Source organism: Sparus aurata, chromosome 5, assembly GCF_900880675.1.
Source record: "Sparus aurata chromosome 5, fSpaAur1.1, whole genome shotgun sequence".
Taxonomy (NCBI): domain Eukaryota; kingdom Metazoa; phylum Chordata; class Actinopteri; order Spariformes; family Sparidae; genus Sparus; species Sparus aurata.
This window is the reverse complement of record NC_044191.1, coordinates 26,569,308-26,588,449: the sequence shown is the minus strand read 5'-3', so window position 1 is coordinate 26,588,449 and position 19,142 is coordinate 26,569,308. Positions and strand designations below refer to the sequence as shown.

At 40.9% G+C, this 19,142-nt stretch overlaps 1 protein-coding gene across 2 annotated transcripts; it reads right to left on the bottom strand.

Annotated features, from left to right (window-relative positions):
- Positions 1-561: 561 nt before the first annotated feature.
- On the bottom strand, positions 562-18,022 carry rnf122 (ring finger protein 122). Of its 2 annotated transcripts, none has more exons than XM_030417248.1 (6): positions 17,516-18,022; positions 11,437-11,593; positions 4,289-4,334; positions 4,154-4,195; positions 3,965-4,047; positions 562-2,317 (listed from the first exon to the last, which is right to left on the bottom strand). In XM_030417248.1, exons 1-6 carry the CDS (start codon positions 17,538-17,540, stop codon positions 2,203-2,205), a joined length of 468 nt encoding a protein of 155 aa, XP_030273108.1. In that variant the 5' UTR covers positions 17,541-18,022; the 3' UTR covers positions 562-2,202. The 2 variants fall into 2 exon arrangements, with proteins under 2 accessions (XP_030273108.1, XP_030273109.1); XM_030417249.1 differs by having other exon boundaries at positions 3,965-4,044.
- Between the last annotated feature and the right edge of the window lie 1,120 nt (positions 18,023-19,142).

Below are 19,142 nucleotides of genomic sequence, written 5' to 3'. Positions count from 1 at the left end.
CTGACATCATAACTACTCTGACCTCATATGAGGCGCACGGCCACAACATTCTGAAAATACTAAAAACCTAGAAATGTTATTTGAATCTGAAGTGAACTCTGTATTATTTCCCTCTGCTCTCAGGCCAAAGAGTGGACTTAAGGTTATAAAAGGCTTTACGTGACTCGAAATCATCAATCAGAGGGACCTGTGTGGTTTAAAAGGACAATCATGATGTGATCCCAGTTTTACATGATGTCCTTTTGTCTGTTCTGCTTATGTCAACTATAAAAAACAAGTTTAAAAAAGAAAACAAGCAGGACAAACAAGAAGAAATATTATTAGTTTTAACCTTCCAGGACTTAAATTAGAAAATATAGAACAATTTGTATAGAAAACTTATGTGTTTGGCTAAATTACCTCTCACAGGAATTTGAGGTATTGTTTGGCTTCCGAGGGTGTCAAGACGAAAAAGGTGAAGAAACAGCAATCTACTGTAGACAGACTTAACATTTTCATACCTCATATGACCTGGTGGTGGCGCCAGATACACGACTACCGGGAAGGAAACAAGAGAGAAGCTGAGCAAAACAGACAACTGTATTTATTATTGTTTCAAGTTATTTACATCTGTTTGATTACAAAAATGTGGAATGTGGCCAGAATCCGAGCAAACGTTTTCTCACGTCTCACGTTTCTCAAGGCTTTTTCCTTTCTTTTTTTTTTTTCCTTCTTCTTTTCTTGGCACACAACCGACTCGTGTGACTCCAGCAGCCTCACCTGTGTGTGTGTTTGGCTTTTTTTTTTTTTTTTTTTATTACAGTGCAGGTGGCGTCTGTATCTGCTTTAATGTGCTTTGTGAGTTTTGTGCTCAATTTAGGCAGTGTTTCGCTTTCTGAATCGCTGTAAATCACAAAAAAACAAAAAAGACCCTACAGTACAATTGTGGAATGTAAAAACTGAATCACCAGCAATAATGCCACAAAAACGCAAGTGAGATTAAATTGCTTCCCAGATGGATTCACAGAACAACACAGAGGGTCTGCTTTCCTTTATCTTCAGAAGAGGCAGCGTCTCTTGATACTTCACAGACTTTTATAAAAGATTCACCACACCTGAAAACAAGAGGACCTGCTGTGCCGCATCCGAACCTTAGTCGAACATTTTAGAAGAACAAAGGCATGGAAACTTTTTTCTTTTCTTGTGAAAATTCAAAGTGCAATATCTAAAAAAAAACTGAAAAAAAAAAAAAAAAATCTACATATTTCAACAACTTAACTGTTACAGCGAGAGACAGGAGGTGTCAGTTCCTTCCATCTATATTAACACTTACAAATAAAACATGTCTGAACAAGAAAACAACTGGAGCATGAACATACATTATATCACTGTAGAGGTGGGCACCCATATGGCTTTTACACATCAGTAATGGTCCAACAAATCAGCAAAGACACTAATCTGCTACACGTGGACTACAGTTTGAGCCACTTCTTCTATGAATAATTTAGATCCTCATGCTGAGGCGTGAATCCTCTTTAATCACCCTGTAGATGTCTTTGCCACGGTATATTTAAATTTTTCTTAAATTTTTTTTTCCTTCTGGACAACTTTTGTTAAACCCTTGTTCTATCTCTCCTTTGTATTTGAAACTAAATTACTGGATTGTTAGAAGTGTAATCTCCTCTGTGTCCCAAAACCTCTCCTCCAGTGGCATCCACATTTCACAATAACCTCTTCCAATATCGATAATATCTCAAATCAGTGACCACCGTGACAAATAGCACTCATTCATGCTCCGAGAGGCGCTCAGTGCCTCCTTCCGTCATCCTTGAACACTCACATGTTCACATTGCTGTGAAAAACGCAACCATGTCTCCTCCACGTCAGCTGTGCCATTAACCTCACTCGAGGAGATGTGACGGAGCGGGTGAATAGGGGGATGTTGAAAGAAGAGTGGTGGAGTGAGTGATGTGTGGGTGGATGGAGATAATCTCTCAGACACTACAAGGTGTCGTGCTGCCATCTCCGAGATGGTTGCTAGGCAACAGCATCCTTCATAGTCTTTCTCCGGGTGGTAACTAGGTTACCCCAACTTACTATCATCATGTTTGCTGTGTTTTAACGGCAAAAACAGTGTTCCTCGTCCTGTTGGTCGCTAACTTAAACCAGCTGGTGTTTGGCCGGGCGCCGGCGTCCCCTCCCAGGCTGGCAGGGGTTGAGCGGTTACACCAGTTCATCCAGCAGAGTCCCTATGCTGTGGTGCTGCTCAGGGGGGCCGGCTATGGGTTTGTTGCACATGGGGCAGACACAGCGCACCTCCAGCCACTTTACCAGACACCTGTGAAGAAGAACAGGAGAGACCTCAAAAGAGGAGCCAAACTTCTTATCAAACACACCTAAAGCCAGTACTTATGACCCATGTACAGTGGTGGAGGAAGTATTGAGGTCTTTTATTTAAAAGTACCATATGTAATTTCTTACGCTCAAAAAAGATGTAGTTAATCATGTCATGAAGCAGCGTGGGATCATGGGAATCGATAAAGGTAATGTGTTAAAGTCTTGACGTGTCATCTGATGTTTCCTCGGATGTTGTAACGACAGGCGACCAAATGAAACACACTGTTACCTTGAATAAATCTATGGATATAGAGTTTTTAGCTGGTTGGCTTGTAGCTAATTTACTTTGTCATGTATTCAGTTTCTGTGATTTAATCTTCAACCATTATATAAAGGAAACCCTGAAGAGCAAGTGAAGTTTTTTGTTGTTTTTTTTTCTAATCTGATCTGAATTGTTATCTTGACCACCAGTGTAAAACATTTTTTGCCAAGACAATCTTTATTAAGTGCCTTCAATTTTGAAATTTGAAGAGAAACAGTTTTTTCCTGTGTGAAACCAAGTGATTTGTTCTTTTTTTCCAGGAGAAAATTTTTTTTTCACCAGACTTTCTTTCACACGTGAAAGAAAATAAATCTCCTTACATAGTTTTTCACGTTTTCACAGATGGAAATAAATAAATGAAGGAACTGGCAGAACTTTTGTCCCACCAGTCCTCAACTCAAAAACACAGGATAGAAAATAATTCTCACTTGCCTCTCTTTTTTTTTTTTTCTTTTTTTTTCTTATTAAATATAATATATCCTTGTATACATACTAAGACATACAGCAACATATAGAAACAAAGGTATAAGTAAAGTATAAGTAAAAATAAGAATAGAATAAAATAAAATAAAACAAAATATAAGGGGTTCAGTGGAATAAAGAAATCTATAATAAATAGAAGATGTTAATAAATACTATTAAAACAGTAAAATCAATAAAATAAAATCTACAGAGAATTTAAGAGACGAATTGCAGAAAGAATAAAAGAATAAAAGAGGCTTCCCTATAGTAAACTTCAGAAACTGATCATTTTTTCTGTGTGTAAAATGCTCAAAGTAACTAGTAACTGTAACTATAAAACTCAATGTAGTCGAGTAAAGTGTACAATATTTGCCTCTGAAGTTTAGTGAAGTTAAATGATGTAGCAGTAAATAGAAGCACTTAATTAAACTGGCTTTGGATTTAATGTATCGTTCATTTTCATGCCGTCACAATAAAGTCTACCTGCCAAAGATTCCTATTATATCTCTTTAACTTCTCCTGTTGTGCTCGTCATGTTGAAGATGACAGCGAGGAATGGGCGTACCATATTTTAAGACACCTAATAAACAAGTTCTTAATACAAGCTCTACCTTCTGTCTCCTAAGTGCATGCCCTCGCCCTGACCCTGAACAGAAGAAGCACGAAAGTGAGTGAATGTCAGCGCTGTTGAACAAGACGTCCTGCAGTGCCGCGCTGCAGCCAGGAACCAATAGTCCTGTGTAAAGTCCAGATCACCGAGACTCTAGATCTCACATGAGCATTTTCATTTTCAACTAGCCCGGGCAGGCGGGCAGAGTGGTAACAAGAGCAGAGAAAGACCCCACTGTGCTCTCCTGTACTCACTTCCTGTGGAAGGCATGTTGGCATGGCAACACTCCCAGCTCGTCTTTCACTTTGAAGTCCTCGAGACACACGGCGCACGTCTGCTGTGAGAGGGACAGACAGGGCACAGTGAGACGGGCAGACATTTGATGAGGTTATCATGCATTTTAGAGGCGTGTTTGTTCCTATAAGTGGAAATCACATCCTTACCCCATGAAGACTCAACTTTTTTGGATCTCCTTTTAAAACCACCTGCAGGAGTGACGAAAAGCAAAATGTGTTGAGAGATTTTTCTTTTTAGTATTTAAGCTCTTAAGTGTGCGAAATATTAAAGTCAGTTTTTACCTCTCTGTATCCAAACCGCTCACTCTGGGCTTGGTGTCGTAGTTTGCTGGGGATGAATAGAAAACACATTCATGAGTAACAATCCGTGCAACCTTCACTCAACTATACTATACGAGAGATGTCGCCTTTTTCTATTCCACACATTTTTCTTCCTTTTCAAAACCTGACAGCAACGCTACTTATTATGCAGAAAAGTGTTAAATTAGTATATTTTACATTATTAGATTATTATCAATGATGCATTAGCATGTAGGCAAAAAGGCATTTTATTGCCGTTGCACCTGCAGAAACATTCTTATTGCTAATGTTGTGACAGATATTGTGATTTGGGTCAAGATTTCAGTGGGAAAGTAGTTTTTGCATTTTATTTTCACTAAAAGATATATAAAAAAAATGATGATAATGATGATTTGATTTTTTCTTTCCTTCCTTCCTTTATGGAGATTTTAAAGGCTGGGACATCTCTGTAGAACCACAGTGATTGATTTATGAAGGTATGGTCTTGGCCATGTTTCAATTGCATTTTGATTATTACATTTTGAAGACATTTAAAAGACTAAACTACAATATTTCCCTCTGAGCTGCGGTGGAATAAGAATCAAATCTGGGATTAAATGAATACTTGTAATGTAAGTACAGTACATGAGTACATGCACTTAGTTACTTTCCACTGTTTTGCACATTAGGGTATAAAGATGCCGGCATCTATTCTAAGCCGAGTTCAACAGCAGGTCATTGTTTTCACGCTGAGATTCAAGTTTATGTGGTTAAAAAGATGGGACTGTGATAACAGAAGCTGTGTAACTGCAGGGTAAACTCTGATAATTAACTGTCTTTTCAAACAGCTACAGCGGCCACACACACTAGCATACACAAACACAAACACACACACACACACACACGTTCTCTGCAAACACACACACACACATTGTTCACAAGTAATCATGTAACTACACACACGCACACACACTTGTACACAAACATGGCTAATGAGTATGTTACGTCTTTGAATCCCTGCAACGCCCCCAAAACCAACAATGGAGTGCAGATCTTTATCACTTGGCGAGCTGCGTCTGTTCAGCCGGTTATTTTTGGCCTCCTGTTTTTACACGACTAAACATAGACGCAAATGTCTATCACTGTCTGTGATTTGAGCCTGGAACTAAACGCAGTGAGCGCAGCTGAGATGAAAGATGAAATGTTTATTTGTGATCTGATGCTTCACAAAAATAAAAAATAAATAACTGAGATGTATCTCCGTGAGTCATCGCTTAAAGTAAGGAAGCGACAGTTATTCGTTGTTTTTGTCACTCGGTTTATTGTTTACGCTGATTGCCGCTAACAATCCTCTGTGCAGAACAATGTGAGGATACACGTTTTACATGTGTTGAGGTTTCCCATGCCTGGAGAATGACGTGAAGTGGGTGAAAGGGGGGCATGATTGGGGGATTTCAGTGTTTCTGTTCAGCTATTGTGCCCAGTGTGCAGGAACAGAAAATCCTCACACAGCTACTGTGGACCAGTTCTTATTGTACGAAGTAACAATGAACTCAGCAGGTGTGGACGATATAATGAGAGGTGCACAAAACTTCCACAACCTCAGTGAAATCAATGGTTTCCTTCTCATAGAAACTGTTGACATGATGTCAGGGCCTGATTTGGAATGACATCTTTGATCTCTTTTGATATATGAGATGTGGAGATGTTAACATATGTTGCACACAGATTCTGAATCTGTGTGCAACATATGTTCAAAGATGTCATTCCAAATCAGGCCCTGACATCATGTGTTTGAGTGTCGGCAGAGTAAAGACCATACACTAGAATGTTAATAATTGAACATTAAATTGATTGTTTTAAATTAATTGGCAACTAAATACATGCTGCTGATAAAATAATTGGTGTGAATATAATGCAGTTAAGTTACCAGGTATTATTCATACTCCTTCAGCAGCTCCTCTATACAAATATAAGCCAACAATGCAGTTCAGCTCCCAGCCTTGATATCAAGCAATGCAGTTCAGCTCCCATCTGTTATTCATACTCCTTCAGCAGCTTCTCCATACAAATATAAGCCAGCAATGCAGTTCAGCTCACAGCTATTATATAAAGCAATACAGTTCAGCTCCCATCTATTATTCATACATCTGCTTCTCCATACAAATTCAAGCCAGCAATGCAGTTCAGCTCCCAGCCATTATATCAAGCAATGCAGTTTAGTTGCCAGCTTATCCTTTATTTTACATAGCTACTGAGCTACTGGTGTATCTCCATCTATTCATACTCTTCCATCTGCTTTGTTATGCTATTCAAAGACAGCAATTCAGTTTAGCATCTGCTTTAAAAATACCTGAAGATATTCCGCATCTTTTCATTAATTATTAGTTTTATTCAACTTTTGAAGTCAGCAATGCAGTTCAGTGTCAAACTGCCCTCACTAGTTGTTTGAATCATTTTGAAAGCAAAAACTATAAGGAAATTACTTTATTCCAGCTTCTCAAATGTGAGGATTTGCTGCTTTTCTTTGTTTTATATGTATGTAGGATTTGGCATTAGAAAATATGTTGCCACAGTTGCCATTGTTTTTTGCAGTCATCGGTTGCAGTACACATTAAGAAAACTTTCCAATGAATGTCTCAAGATGCATATTTATGGTTCTACATGGTCCAGGAGTTGTCTTATTTAAAGTTTCAAACCACACTTAACCACCTTGCTCCAAATATCCGTTTTTCAACTTAGTAATTGTCCTTTTTTTCCCGTCTTTTCGTCATGGTTTGTGAATTCACTGTCGAAAAAAAGCAACCTGTAAACACTTTTCTTTACAACAAAGCTCAATGTCAGTCTGTCTCTGTTTTTTAGAGAACAGCTTGTAGGATGATATTTTTGATTTGTCACTCTGTAAACAAGAGTGAATTTAAATGTGACAAGACATATGGAGAGACAGATGCTCTCACATCATTAAATGCAAACAAGCAAACTACTAAATACTTGAATCAACCTTCATTTCTGCAAGAAAACAAATGATTGATGATTTGGATAAAATAAGATAGAACTGTTATTATTCCATTGGTACACTCCATAGTCTTGGTGTCATGACAATGATCTCCACAGTCACATGTATTGCTTTTTAAAAAAAATACTTTTTGGGCTTTTCATACCAACTGAGTTACTGACGTGTCCCCCAGGTGTTTTTGGATAACTTTTGTGCTCACATGTTAACTGTTGCTTTATTTTCAGTCTGCTTTCCAGACTTCTGCGGGTAAGATAGGATCTGTATGACTATTTCTATACACTTTATGGTGCTGCACAGGATTTGTTATAAACCTCTAGTTATTAAAAAGTCTGAGTAATCAAACTAGTCATGTTTCCTGTCGACCAATGAACCACTGTGTCTTTCTTCTCTGGGATGTCTCACTTGTAGGAAATTAAATGAATCAGTGACTTCAGCTGGGGAGAACGATCCTGGTGGCTTAATATTTATGCTCTCAGGCTCTGTACTGTCAAATGAACACACCTCTGCACACTGTGGCTCTCATAATATCTCTCTGACTGCTGCCGCCGCTGTGCTATCCCTTAACGGAAAAAGAGACCTGCTGCTGTTCGAGCAGATTGGAGCATAATTAAAGATATGATATTTTTGGTGAGAGCTTTGGCACCCTTGCGGTTTTGCACTGCCGTCACTGCTGTGCACACCCCCAGTTTGTGCCACAGTTTGAATATGAAGGCTACATGGATTGCGTGCGCTCAGCAAATCCTCCCCACATCTCAAGGCTTTTTTAGAAAAACTTCGTATAATTGCTTTGTATGACAAAAAAGGAGAAAATGTCACATAGATGAATTGAGACAGAGGGCAATTTTAGTCATTAGATTAAGTTGAAATCGAACATCACAAACTCCCCGACACGCAGGATTTACACAGAGCCCGTCTGAGAGGGATAATAGGAAACCTGCCCCTGACGGCGAATAGCATTCATCGCTCAGTATTCATCTGATGAATCATCCTGTCTATAAATGAATTCACAATCACACTCCTACCCGAGACTACCTTCAGCATGTTAATGGGGCCAAGAGGAAGTGACTCATTGGTTATGATTCACAGGCTTTAAGAGAAACAGGAAGGAGAGTTGATGATCAATTTATTGGCGAGCCCAGGCCAAACAAAATGACAGAAAAGTGCCCAACCTTACTACGACAAGATAAATCTGAACTAAATATTGATATGTGTTCCAGTTGTGTTAATTGGTGCTTATTTTGTTGGATGCCAGACCGGACTGGCTGAGAGAATTTGAGAGTGTCAGGCCAGCGTTAAAAATGCTAAATTAAATGTGTTACTCAAACAGAAGACAACACAGGGCGGCGACAGTCCCTCAGAAATGTAGACAGTCAGCCCGGCCAACTGCTTTTAACCCGATGTCTGTATTACATATTAAACACAACGTTCAATCGAGCAAGGTAGGAAAAATGACAGAAATAACGGAAATAATCTGGATCACCAGGCTAGATTCTGATACTGATATTAGGAAATAAAAATTCCAATATCAATATATCTGCTGGTATAGACATTATTTTTTGCAGTGATCGCTGAAATATGGTTATTAAAAAGTTGTTACATAGATTTGTAATGGGATTAATTTATCAACTAATAATTATATAGCACCCGAGCATCTTTTTCTGCATTATAATCTTAAAAATATCTTACGTATATGCTGATATGGATCTATATGTGAGAGGCCAAAGTCAGCTGATGACTTAAGCCGACAGTGTTTATTGCTCTAATGACCTATATCCACTTTTCTGTCAGGTGGAAGTAGTTACTCAGAGCTCCCAAAGCTTCATGGTCATCAACACAATTCCAGTCAGAGCTGTGAGGAAATGCCAGATGGAAAACAAACACTCCAAAAGTTCACAATAAGGATATATGTAAATATGTATTTCCTTAATTGCTCTTGAAACTTAGCAAGATTTCAGGCCTGAAATATGATCCGAGTCCAGTTGTTGTGAACGACTGACTTAATATTTAACAGAGGGTTCAAATAGGAATTCCCCGTGACTCAAAATAGCTGCATCTCCAAACTAAACTAATAAATGAATACTGGGCAGGATTCATCTTGTCACTTTCTTTCTGTTAACGATTTTTTTTTTATTTAAAAACTAATCTCATCACAGCGTCAACTTCATAGCTCTTGATCAAAACACATGTTGGATTAAAAAAACAAGGTTCAAAGTTCATTCCTGAGCTTGGAAACAGCTGTTAAAAAATAATTGTGCCACAAAGTAAGAACAGCATGATCTTCATCACCAGATGGAGGTTTTTTAAGCTAACGTGAATGAGACATCTTTATAACTGCTCAGAAAAAAGGGTAATTTGACATCAGATAAATCTGTTCATGAGGATGAGGACGGCTAAACGACGGGCTTAATCTCGCGTCTGTGAAGTCGAGCTGCAGATTCAGGTGATAATTCTCTGTAGGTTTGTTTCTATGAACAGACTGACCACTCACAGGTTCACCTGGTTTTCACATTGGATACATTTTTCTTATAAAAAATATTGATTACAGCTTATTTAAAATACTGTAATCAGTCAATAAAATATATCCCACAAAAAATATCCAACAAATACGGTTGTGTTTTGGGGTCAAGAATGAACTTTAAACTTAATATTTTTATGTTTTAAAGGCAACTAGATATTGATTAGGTTGTTTGGGTTGTGACTACTTCACCTGGTGCTGTTGACAAAAGAAAATGAGCCACAAAAGGGGCAACTGCAAAAAATCCATCAGCAAGCATCATACCAAGTGTTTACCAGCTACCACTGTTAGTGACCTGTTCCAGTTGGCTCTGAATGTCTCTCTCCCCCCGCCCCCTTTTTTTTCATTTAATGTTTGACATCTCGATAACGCAGGTGATTTGGATGATGCTAAAGTTAGCACACCATAAGACATCAGGAATTTTGCCGAATACAGATGCTCATGCTCAAGATCAAACACAAACCCTGCTGCAGGTGTTGACGTTTCCTCATGAGGTGCTGCACACTGCAGACGTTCATGTGTGCTGTTTTCGTGTACTCCCACTGCGCGCTATTCAGGCCGTGTGTTTATTCTGAGCAGAGGCTCTCTGCAGTTTTCCTCTCTGCTGTCCTCACACATTGTGACGGGCTGCTTCCTGTTGCCTCACATCCCGTCCTTCAGACACAAACGTCCCCTCAGCTCATCAGGGAGTTCACAATCAACAGCGGGAGAGGTCACCCTGTTCCTCTCTCTTCTTTTTTTTTTTTTTTGCCTCCCTCACTGTGTTTCACGCCTTCACACACAGACACACACACACACACACACACACACACACAGTCACACACAATCTATCTACTGTGACTATTTCAGGATTGCAATGTTGGTCGGTCCACCACATTGGTCCAAACGGAAATATCTCAGCAACTATTATACCTCTTTTCCACTGGTCAAAAATCCCACTTAAACCCGCTATGATCGAGCTTTTGTGAGCATGTGGGGTTGTGTAAACTCGGCATTTACACCCAGGTCAATTCCCTCTGCAGTAGACCTGGGTTTTTATCACCTCAGCTCAGCTTTGAACTTAAAGGAGTCATCACCCGGAAATCGCAATTTCTCTCGTTAAATCATGCATATTGGTGTTGGACCTCTGTTGAAACTTGCCTGAAAAGCTGGAGTTTGAAAGTAGCTTATTTTTTTCGCTTTGGCTCTTTTTCCGAACAGGAATAGCACACAGTAGTGCGCGTTCCTAAAGCACGAGATTTTGACTCTGCTCCGGTGGTGACGTTACCACAGGAGGCTACTTGCATATTAAGCATCGGCTCACAGCCGTCCTCAGCCAGACTTTCTGAGTGAGCACGCCGAATCTGCTTATTTCTCTGTCATTTTCACTCCATACATCGTGACCGCCAGCATTGAAACTCAGGTCTTACATGTAAGACCCGAGTGAATGCGCTAAATACAACTGCGCAAAAGTATTGTCAATGTGTTGTCAACATCCAGTGGTGGTGCGTCACAAAGCATTTGGTGATACATTTTTATTCGCTTACATTTTGCCTTGTGTGAAGGACAACATTGGCTGCTTTTTCAGCCCGACACATTTCCTGTCTTTAATCACATATCCCTGCTTCTCCTGCCGCTCACCTGATGAAGTAACAGCAGAAGATGAGGCTCAGGATGAAGACAAAGATGCCTGTCCCGAAGATGACCATGTAGATATTGAGGGGCAGGTCCTGGAAGGTGATGGGCGGCATGGTGCACGACTTGTTGGAGTAAACCAGTCCAAGACCACAGAAGCACCCTGAACAAAGACAAGAGGGAAGATTTACAGAGAGGGCATAGGCAACGATATGTTTCAAAACAGACCTGCACCTCCATCTGCAGCTAATGGAAGCAACAAATTAAAGCTTCACACACAGACGTACACACAGGCACAAAGAAAGAGGTAGAGGAAGACGACCACTGCACTTTCCTGTCATGGTAAAAGAGTCCTTTTCAACAATGTCTTTAATAATCATGTGAAACTCTATTAATGCGGTATCCAAGCAACACAGTTGCATCTGTCAACACGGCAGATACACGCCTCTTTGTTCTCCAAAAGCAGGTCAGTGGAGTTTAAAGTAGCAGTTATAGTCATAGATCACCGTCAACACCTCTTTGGTGAACATAAAATTAAATATCAATTTAAGACACTCACGAAAATCTAGTTCTAAAACACACTGCAATTTGACTGAAAGAATTAGATCATGACGTCTGTATTCTTCTGTAGAGGGAGATGGTTCATCCATGTGCTCTACAAAAATACATTACAGATAAAAAACTTTGCAGCGTGCTCCAATGCAAAGATGTTTTTTTTCTGTTAAAAGTGCCCGTCTTTGTCTCATCCTTCTCTGACACCACACTCCTGCGCTTGTTTGTTTTGCCATGAAATAGATTATCAGTGTAGCACTGCTGTCAAGGTCAAAGGTGGAGGAGGGATGGGGGAGGGTAAGGATCGAGGGGGGGAAAATGTGGCGTGACACTGGACAGGTTGCAGTACATCTGCGGTTTACAGTATTTGAAGGTCAGTTTACAGTATTTGACGGGGTGTGTTTATTGCGCTACTCGTCAGGTACAGATGAACTGAGAAGAGCCACGGATCTCAAGGGAGAACCTTCACCAAGAGAGAAACAGCCGTGGATTATACAGACTGAAACAAAGAGATACAGCGAGCACACTTGTGTTTTGTGTGTCTGCATGAGTAATGAGAAGTCGGTATCTGCATGTGAGAGGCGGCATTGTGAGATCAGGGTCACACTAACCCAGCGAGTGAAAGTGAACCGGAGCTAACGCAGGACTCATCACAGTCTGCTGACGACGAATCCTCTTAATATTGGAGACGGGGACAGGAGGCAGTGTGCAGGTTTCCATTTTGATCAAATACTACAGCAGCTGATGTCGCTGATTAGCACGACTTCACCCAGAGACAAGGCGGTAATCAGCGGAATCAGCCTGTGTATTGTTGAATCATAATGGAGAGCTCCTGACTCTTGGCCTTCAAAGCCACACGACAACAAATTATCTTTTAATAGAAACAAAATGTACAACATGACATAAGTGAAGAGCTTTGCCAGGAACAAATTCTTCAGCCACTCCTTATTGTGTAGCACTTCCTGTGTCTCATGCAGCTCATGAGGACTGCCTGTAGGTGTGACTGTGTCCTAGTGTACTAGTCGGATCGACTTGTGACCTATCCAAGGAGCAGTTCACCTCTTGCCTAGTGCATGCTGGGATTGACTCCCATCCTGTTTGACTCTGAGTAAGCTAAGAACTCTATGAAGTAGACGGATGGAGAAACAGGGATGGATGGATGGACAAATGGATGGATGAACAAATGGATGGATGGATGAAAAGACAGACAGGTGGATAGATGAACAGAAGGATACATGGATGGATCAACAAATGGAATGGAATTACCTAATTTCCCCTGGGGGATTAATAACAAAATCTATCTATCTATCTATGATGGATGAACAAATGGATGGATGGATGGATGGATGGATGGATGGACTGAACAATGGGCAGATGGACAGGTGGACAAACCTGTATGGCTGTACACACACGGATGGGTGGATGTACGGATCAGTGAGCAGACATATGAACAGATGGATGGATGGATGGATGGATGGATGGATGGAGGGATGAAGACCTTTAGCAGTTTCATATCCCTGTGATTGGAATTGTTTTCTCGGGGCACAGTTTTTTCAATCGACCCTGGTATTTCTAGTCACTCCTGCTGCCGAAGTGACACGATGACATTTCTATTTGACATTTCTCCCGCCTCACAGTGGAAATTGCAGTATGAGAGGATCAATACTTCCCACCTCTTAGTTCCAATCTCTCTGAATGAGCCGGTGATGCTTCATTTATCGCGGCTCGTCGATGGCAACACATCCAAGATCCACCACTAAATGACTTCACTCAGCGGGAGTCCTTGACACCTGGGCCTAATCCGATCCAGTGTGATGTATGTATATGAAACACACTGATCCAGGTGCAGGGCCGTAGCACACGTTTTACATAAACTGGGGTCAGGAGTCAAAATTATTACTGCCTAGCCACCAACCAAAATCTGTAAGAATTTCAAACTATCTTTCTTTATGCGGCAACTTTACATTCCTTTAGGTTCAATTCTCTATTCTCATTCTCACAATGCTGGTTAGGTTTAGGCACAAAATCTACTAGCTTAGGGTTAGGAAAAGAAATCACAACTTGGCTTAAAATGATTGTTTTAGTTGCTAAAAACAAACCTGGAAATGTTCCATGGTCAGGAAATTTCACTGTAGAAAAATAAGCGTCACTACTATTTAGTGGACAAAATATGGAATAGTGATTCTCTTTGACATTTCTGTACGTCAGTTTCTTGTCATCTATCGGCCGACATGTGCGCAGAAACAAAATACTGGTCAGGTTCTTTTAGAAAAATCCAATTCAGAATGAACGACTACACCAGTAAAATGTTTTTTGCACATTGATGCAAAAGTCATAAAAATCTAATAATGTCATATATTAATATATCAGTCACAGGGGAATTTTCTATTCAGGATGAACACTCCACAGTTGGATGACAATCCTTCTGTACTTTTAATCTTAAAAATGAGGAACTTTGAGGGACCTTCCACATACAGGATTCCTCATAAGCAGGTGAGGTTTTGTCAGAAAATCCCTACTCTTGTCTGACGATTAGGTTTCTTATTGGAATCCACCTTGAAGTACCCAACATGTGCAGCATGTGTATTATTGTAAAAAAAAAAAAAAGACATAGACATAAACTCCTTTTCAGGACATTCAATCCTCTATATATTCCCAGATTACACCTAAGCGTCCCCAACGGCAGCTGGACACACGTGATGATGTGAACATGCGAACCAACAGACCTCATTTTCTCCATCATCTTCACATTTGCCAACGATCTGCTTCACACAGATCGTCGGCAGACAAAGAGACTCACATAGCGAGGGCGTTGGGGGGGGGAGGTAGTCATATCTCTGTTCCTGTATTCATGTCACTGCACAGCTGATGGCACAAATCACCTGTGAAGCTGCTGCAGACACACAAATCCGGGTCATTTATATTCAGGTCTTTGTGTGTTTGTCATGTCAGGACTGTCTGTATGGATGGGCGCCCACGTCTTCCTCCTCCACCTTTATATGCTTAGAGAGCAGACAGCTATATGTGCTCTTTCACTTTGGGTGGAGCCCCACATAACCACTGACCTATATATTGGCACACTCAGGAGGCGCCCCATTGCCATGGCACCCAGGGTAGCAGATGCAGAAAAAAAAAAAAAAAGGACGGAGGCTAGCCTAAGCAAAAGTTCTCATTTCAGCGCGAAGGAGCAGATTTTGAGCTGGTCGTATTGAGCTGCCAGACAGATTCTCGTTGTTTTTGTTCAGAAAGGCAGGAAAGTCCCTCCGTGATTTGATAGAGCTGTAAAATACCTCGACTATGGCAGCTTCCCTGACAGCTCCTACGAGATGCCTGGTGGGGTTTTGTCCTATATACGCCGTGTTCACACAAAGCTGCTTCTGCTGCTGCTGCTGCTTGCACTAAAGACAGAACTTCCCATCAAATATTCAACAGTTCACATGGGGGGAAACACTCAAGCCTGCCTGCATGACTGCTGCTGTTTTTTTCGAGCAAAAAGTAGGTTGGGCCCAAAAGTCCCCCATCACATCCAAGAAGGCTCTACATGTGTTACGCATCAACAAGGGGACAAATAGGCATGATCACAGATACCCTGACACACAGGAGCAGACGCTGAGCTGCGGCTGCCTGATACTGCTTCATTTTCCAGCAGAATGTCACTCTTTGATACCGTGTGTGTGTGTTTTTGTGTGTGTGTGTGTTGTACGATTTCCCCTTTGAATAGCAGGGGAGTTGAGCAGCACAAAGGGAGTAATTGTTCTTGTCTGAACACCACCAACAGTCCTCCGAGGAGGCTGCTGTGGCCGCTGCACTTAAACAGGCGAAAGTCAGGAGGGAAAGACGACCGCTAATCCATCATCTTCGCCAGGTCGACGCCATGACAACGAAAGCACGCTGGCTGACTTAACATGAACACGGGGACGTTTTTAAAATAACTGGTCGAGGCTGAGAAGAGCGTAAGTGAGCGAGAGGCTTCAGACAGAGTCAGTCAGTGTAAACAGGATTACTCAGAGAAGGCAACATGTTACCCAGAAAGAGCACAACGACGGGCCTTGTGTGGCGCTCGGCTAGAGTTAGTTTAGATGGAAATAAAGGGTTCTATTGATTAAGCAGTCCCTTATTCTACCAGTCAATACACAAATTCATTAAATGTTTGGATAATCACTGTTTTAACATGTTCACATCAGACCTTGTAAGGGAAATTGTATTGGATATTAAAGGGACACTGTTTAAAATACAGTTAATAAGTGGGTGTTAATCGTTTAGAGGCAGTACACAAAATAATTAATCAGTGGTTTATAACAGCAGGGCTGCTGCTTAACATTACTTCATTATTGATGAATCCTCTTGTCAGTAAAAGTCTGTCGTAGTTTCCCTCAGACCGAGGTGATGTACGGAAATAACTCATCGTATCTGAACGATATTCCAAAATCAAAAGATATTCATTTAACTATCACGTACGACAAAGAAAGGATCCAAAACATTGTAATTTAGAAGCTGGAAGCAGGATATGTGTAGACTAAAACAAATTATTGAAACAGCTGATTGATTAATTATCTGTTGTTGATGTTGTGGCTCTAATAAGCAGGTTAGGACTTTTTCAGGTGTATAACTGTAAAGAATTAGCTAATAATCCTAACTTACCCTATGGAAACATGTATTTTACAATCACAGTAAGTCGATCGTGGTGAATTTTCATCATCAGGATCATCGTGAATCGACATGATGACAATATCGTCACACGGATGACGTCTCGTACGCTGACGTACAGTCCCTTACAGGTTTTTGTTTTAGTTTTCAATGTAAAGTTTTGGGAATATTTTGATGATAACCAAGATACAGTCGTGAATCACAATTAATTTCATTGTCTTTTACTTTATTGTCATTTCAGTTGTGGCTGCCCACAGGAGGAGCTTTAGTTTATAACACATACATTAAGAAACACCTCTATAGCTTACATTACTCTATTCACCTACATTATGGTGTGTTATACAGGAGTTCCTGAACATTTAATGTCAAGAACCCCTCAAAACAGATGCACATTACACCCCAACACCCCCAATTTGAGAGGTTCCCCTCTAACTGATTGTTTTGTTTTAACGGTTTAAGATGTATTAAGTCTTTACAATCAACCAATGATCAAACTGAGATCAATATGGAGTATAATCAATCATAAAAAGCCAACCACATGTCTTCCAGCGACCCCAGTTTGAAGACCACTGTGTCATAAAGCATTAAATAAACGTTTACGCTGCTTATTAACGCTGAACAGGTTGAGGTTAGAATAAAGTGTTGACACATTTAAGTCCCTGTGAAAACACAAAGCAAGACTTAAAGGAAGTATTGTGGGTTTTTTTCAGTAGGTGAAGGTGCGACAGAGTGTCTTCTCTCACAGAGGAAATGTCTGAATTTAGAAAACGCTGGAGACTACAGTCCTACAACGCCGCTGCCGTGCAGCTACCAGAGACACCAGGCTGTATATCAACACACACATCGTGTGACAGAGAGGCCTAACAGATATAAAATGACTGCTCACCGTTACACCACTGAAACGGGTGCATCAATGCACCAGAGGGAGTCCTCGCCGGCGGGATCCGATTCGTGTTTACCAACAAGCCGCAGCCGCCCGAGCAGATGGATGACCGCAATAAAAGTGCCGGAGCAGAGCCGAGAGACTGTCTGCCAGCAACGGGGACGAAATAAAAAAAATGAAGCACACAATGGCACCTGTAGTAGAATAATAAAAAATAAAAAATAAAAAAATAAAAATAACAGACGGGTACAGAGACGCGTTTGTCGGAGGTTGAAGCGGAGGTTATGTCACATTATTTGCGCGCTGCTTGGAGAAAAAGATAAATCGAGAAATGTCGGTGTTGGATTTCCCCCTGCTCGTCTCTCCTCGCTGTGGCTCGTTTCGGCTGTGTTATTATTAATAGACGGCATAACAGTGACCCAGCAGCAGCATCTGTTAGAGAGAAGAGGAGGGCGAAGTGGAGCACTGGCTCGATGTTCCTGCTCCCGCCCACCGTCCCCCCCACGCACACGAGGCTGACGTGCGGCTCGGCCAATCGTCAGGTCGCTCGGCTCGGCGTGTGTCTGTGACGGCCTGGCTGTGTCCTCCACCATCACCTCCCTCTGACTTATTCATGCGTGCTTTACTGGTTAATTCTTTACAGGACGGAAAGCAACGCCAAGATATGATAAACTACCAAGGTCGTGAGTCCAAGTCATCTCACAGGGCTGGAGGTAAACCCCGGGGCGAAAAATTAGTTGTGGGCCCCTTATACCCCCCACAAATAATCCATGCAGTAGGTATATATCAAATACATATATAATATGTATCAGTTGCAGTTATTTAAGATTTAGGGATTTAAAAGGGGGTAAGTGAATTTCTAGAGAGCCGGATGAGCTTCATGGAGCCATTATATGTTTCTTTGTTATTGTTGTTGTTGTTTTTGTCCGTTTCAGGTGTTTAGGATGCTGCATCGCTGTTTTGCTGTGAAGCTCCAGAAATGTTTTGTGGACTTCAAAATTTCACCCGATTTCCATCAGTTTGAGCGGGAGTAGGTGATGTTGAATTTTCATTTTTGGTGAACTCATCCCTTTAAATTGACTTTGAGTTATTCAGGGTGAACTTTCTAGCTCTTTTTAAGAGCGTTCAAACACTCCTCGTCCTCCTCAGAGGATGGTTTGAAAAAAGATTTTTAAAAACATGAGACGCAGTTTAAAGACCCTGAAGGAGATTTTTTTTTTTTTTTTTTTTTCTTTCCAAGGTCAAGAATAAAGTTTCAACCGAAACCTTAAAGGTGCAACAAGAAACATAAATGTATGTTGATTCTGGCGCCCCCTGTGGACAAAAGCAGCATGAGCACCATCGCCTCCTGTCGCAAAGACCCTAATCTGACCAGCTGCTCCTCACAAGTGTCTCCCTCTGAAAAGTACACTACATGAAAATAGCCCTCTATCCCTTACAGCCATAATGTACATACCTGCATATCAAATTCAAATGGAAAAAGATTATTCTCATGATAAATTATTATTATTTGTGGCTTTGTAAGATAAATAAGTGATATATGATGTTGGTGAAACAAAGCAAACCTTGTTATAGTTCCGTACCACCAACCAGCAGCTACTTCCCTCAGGCAGACCCTTCAACTCATTCT

Coding starts and splice junctions, on each gene's coding strand:
- rnf122 (XM_030417248.1), bottom strand. CDS start 17,540: ATGCACCCGTTTCAGTGGTGTAACG. Junction 11,594..17,515: donor CCCGTTTCAGTGGTGTAACG/GTGAGCAGTCAT, acceptor GTCTTTGTTCAG/GGTGCTTCTGTGGTCTTGGA. Junction 4,335..11,436: donor TTCTGCTGTTACTTCATCAG/GTGAGCGGCAGG, acceptor ATTCATCCCCAG/CAAACTACGACACCAAGCCC.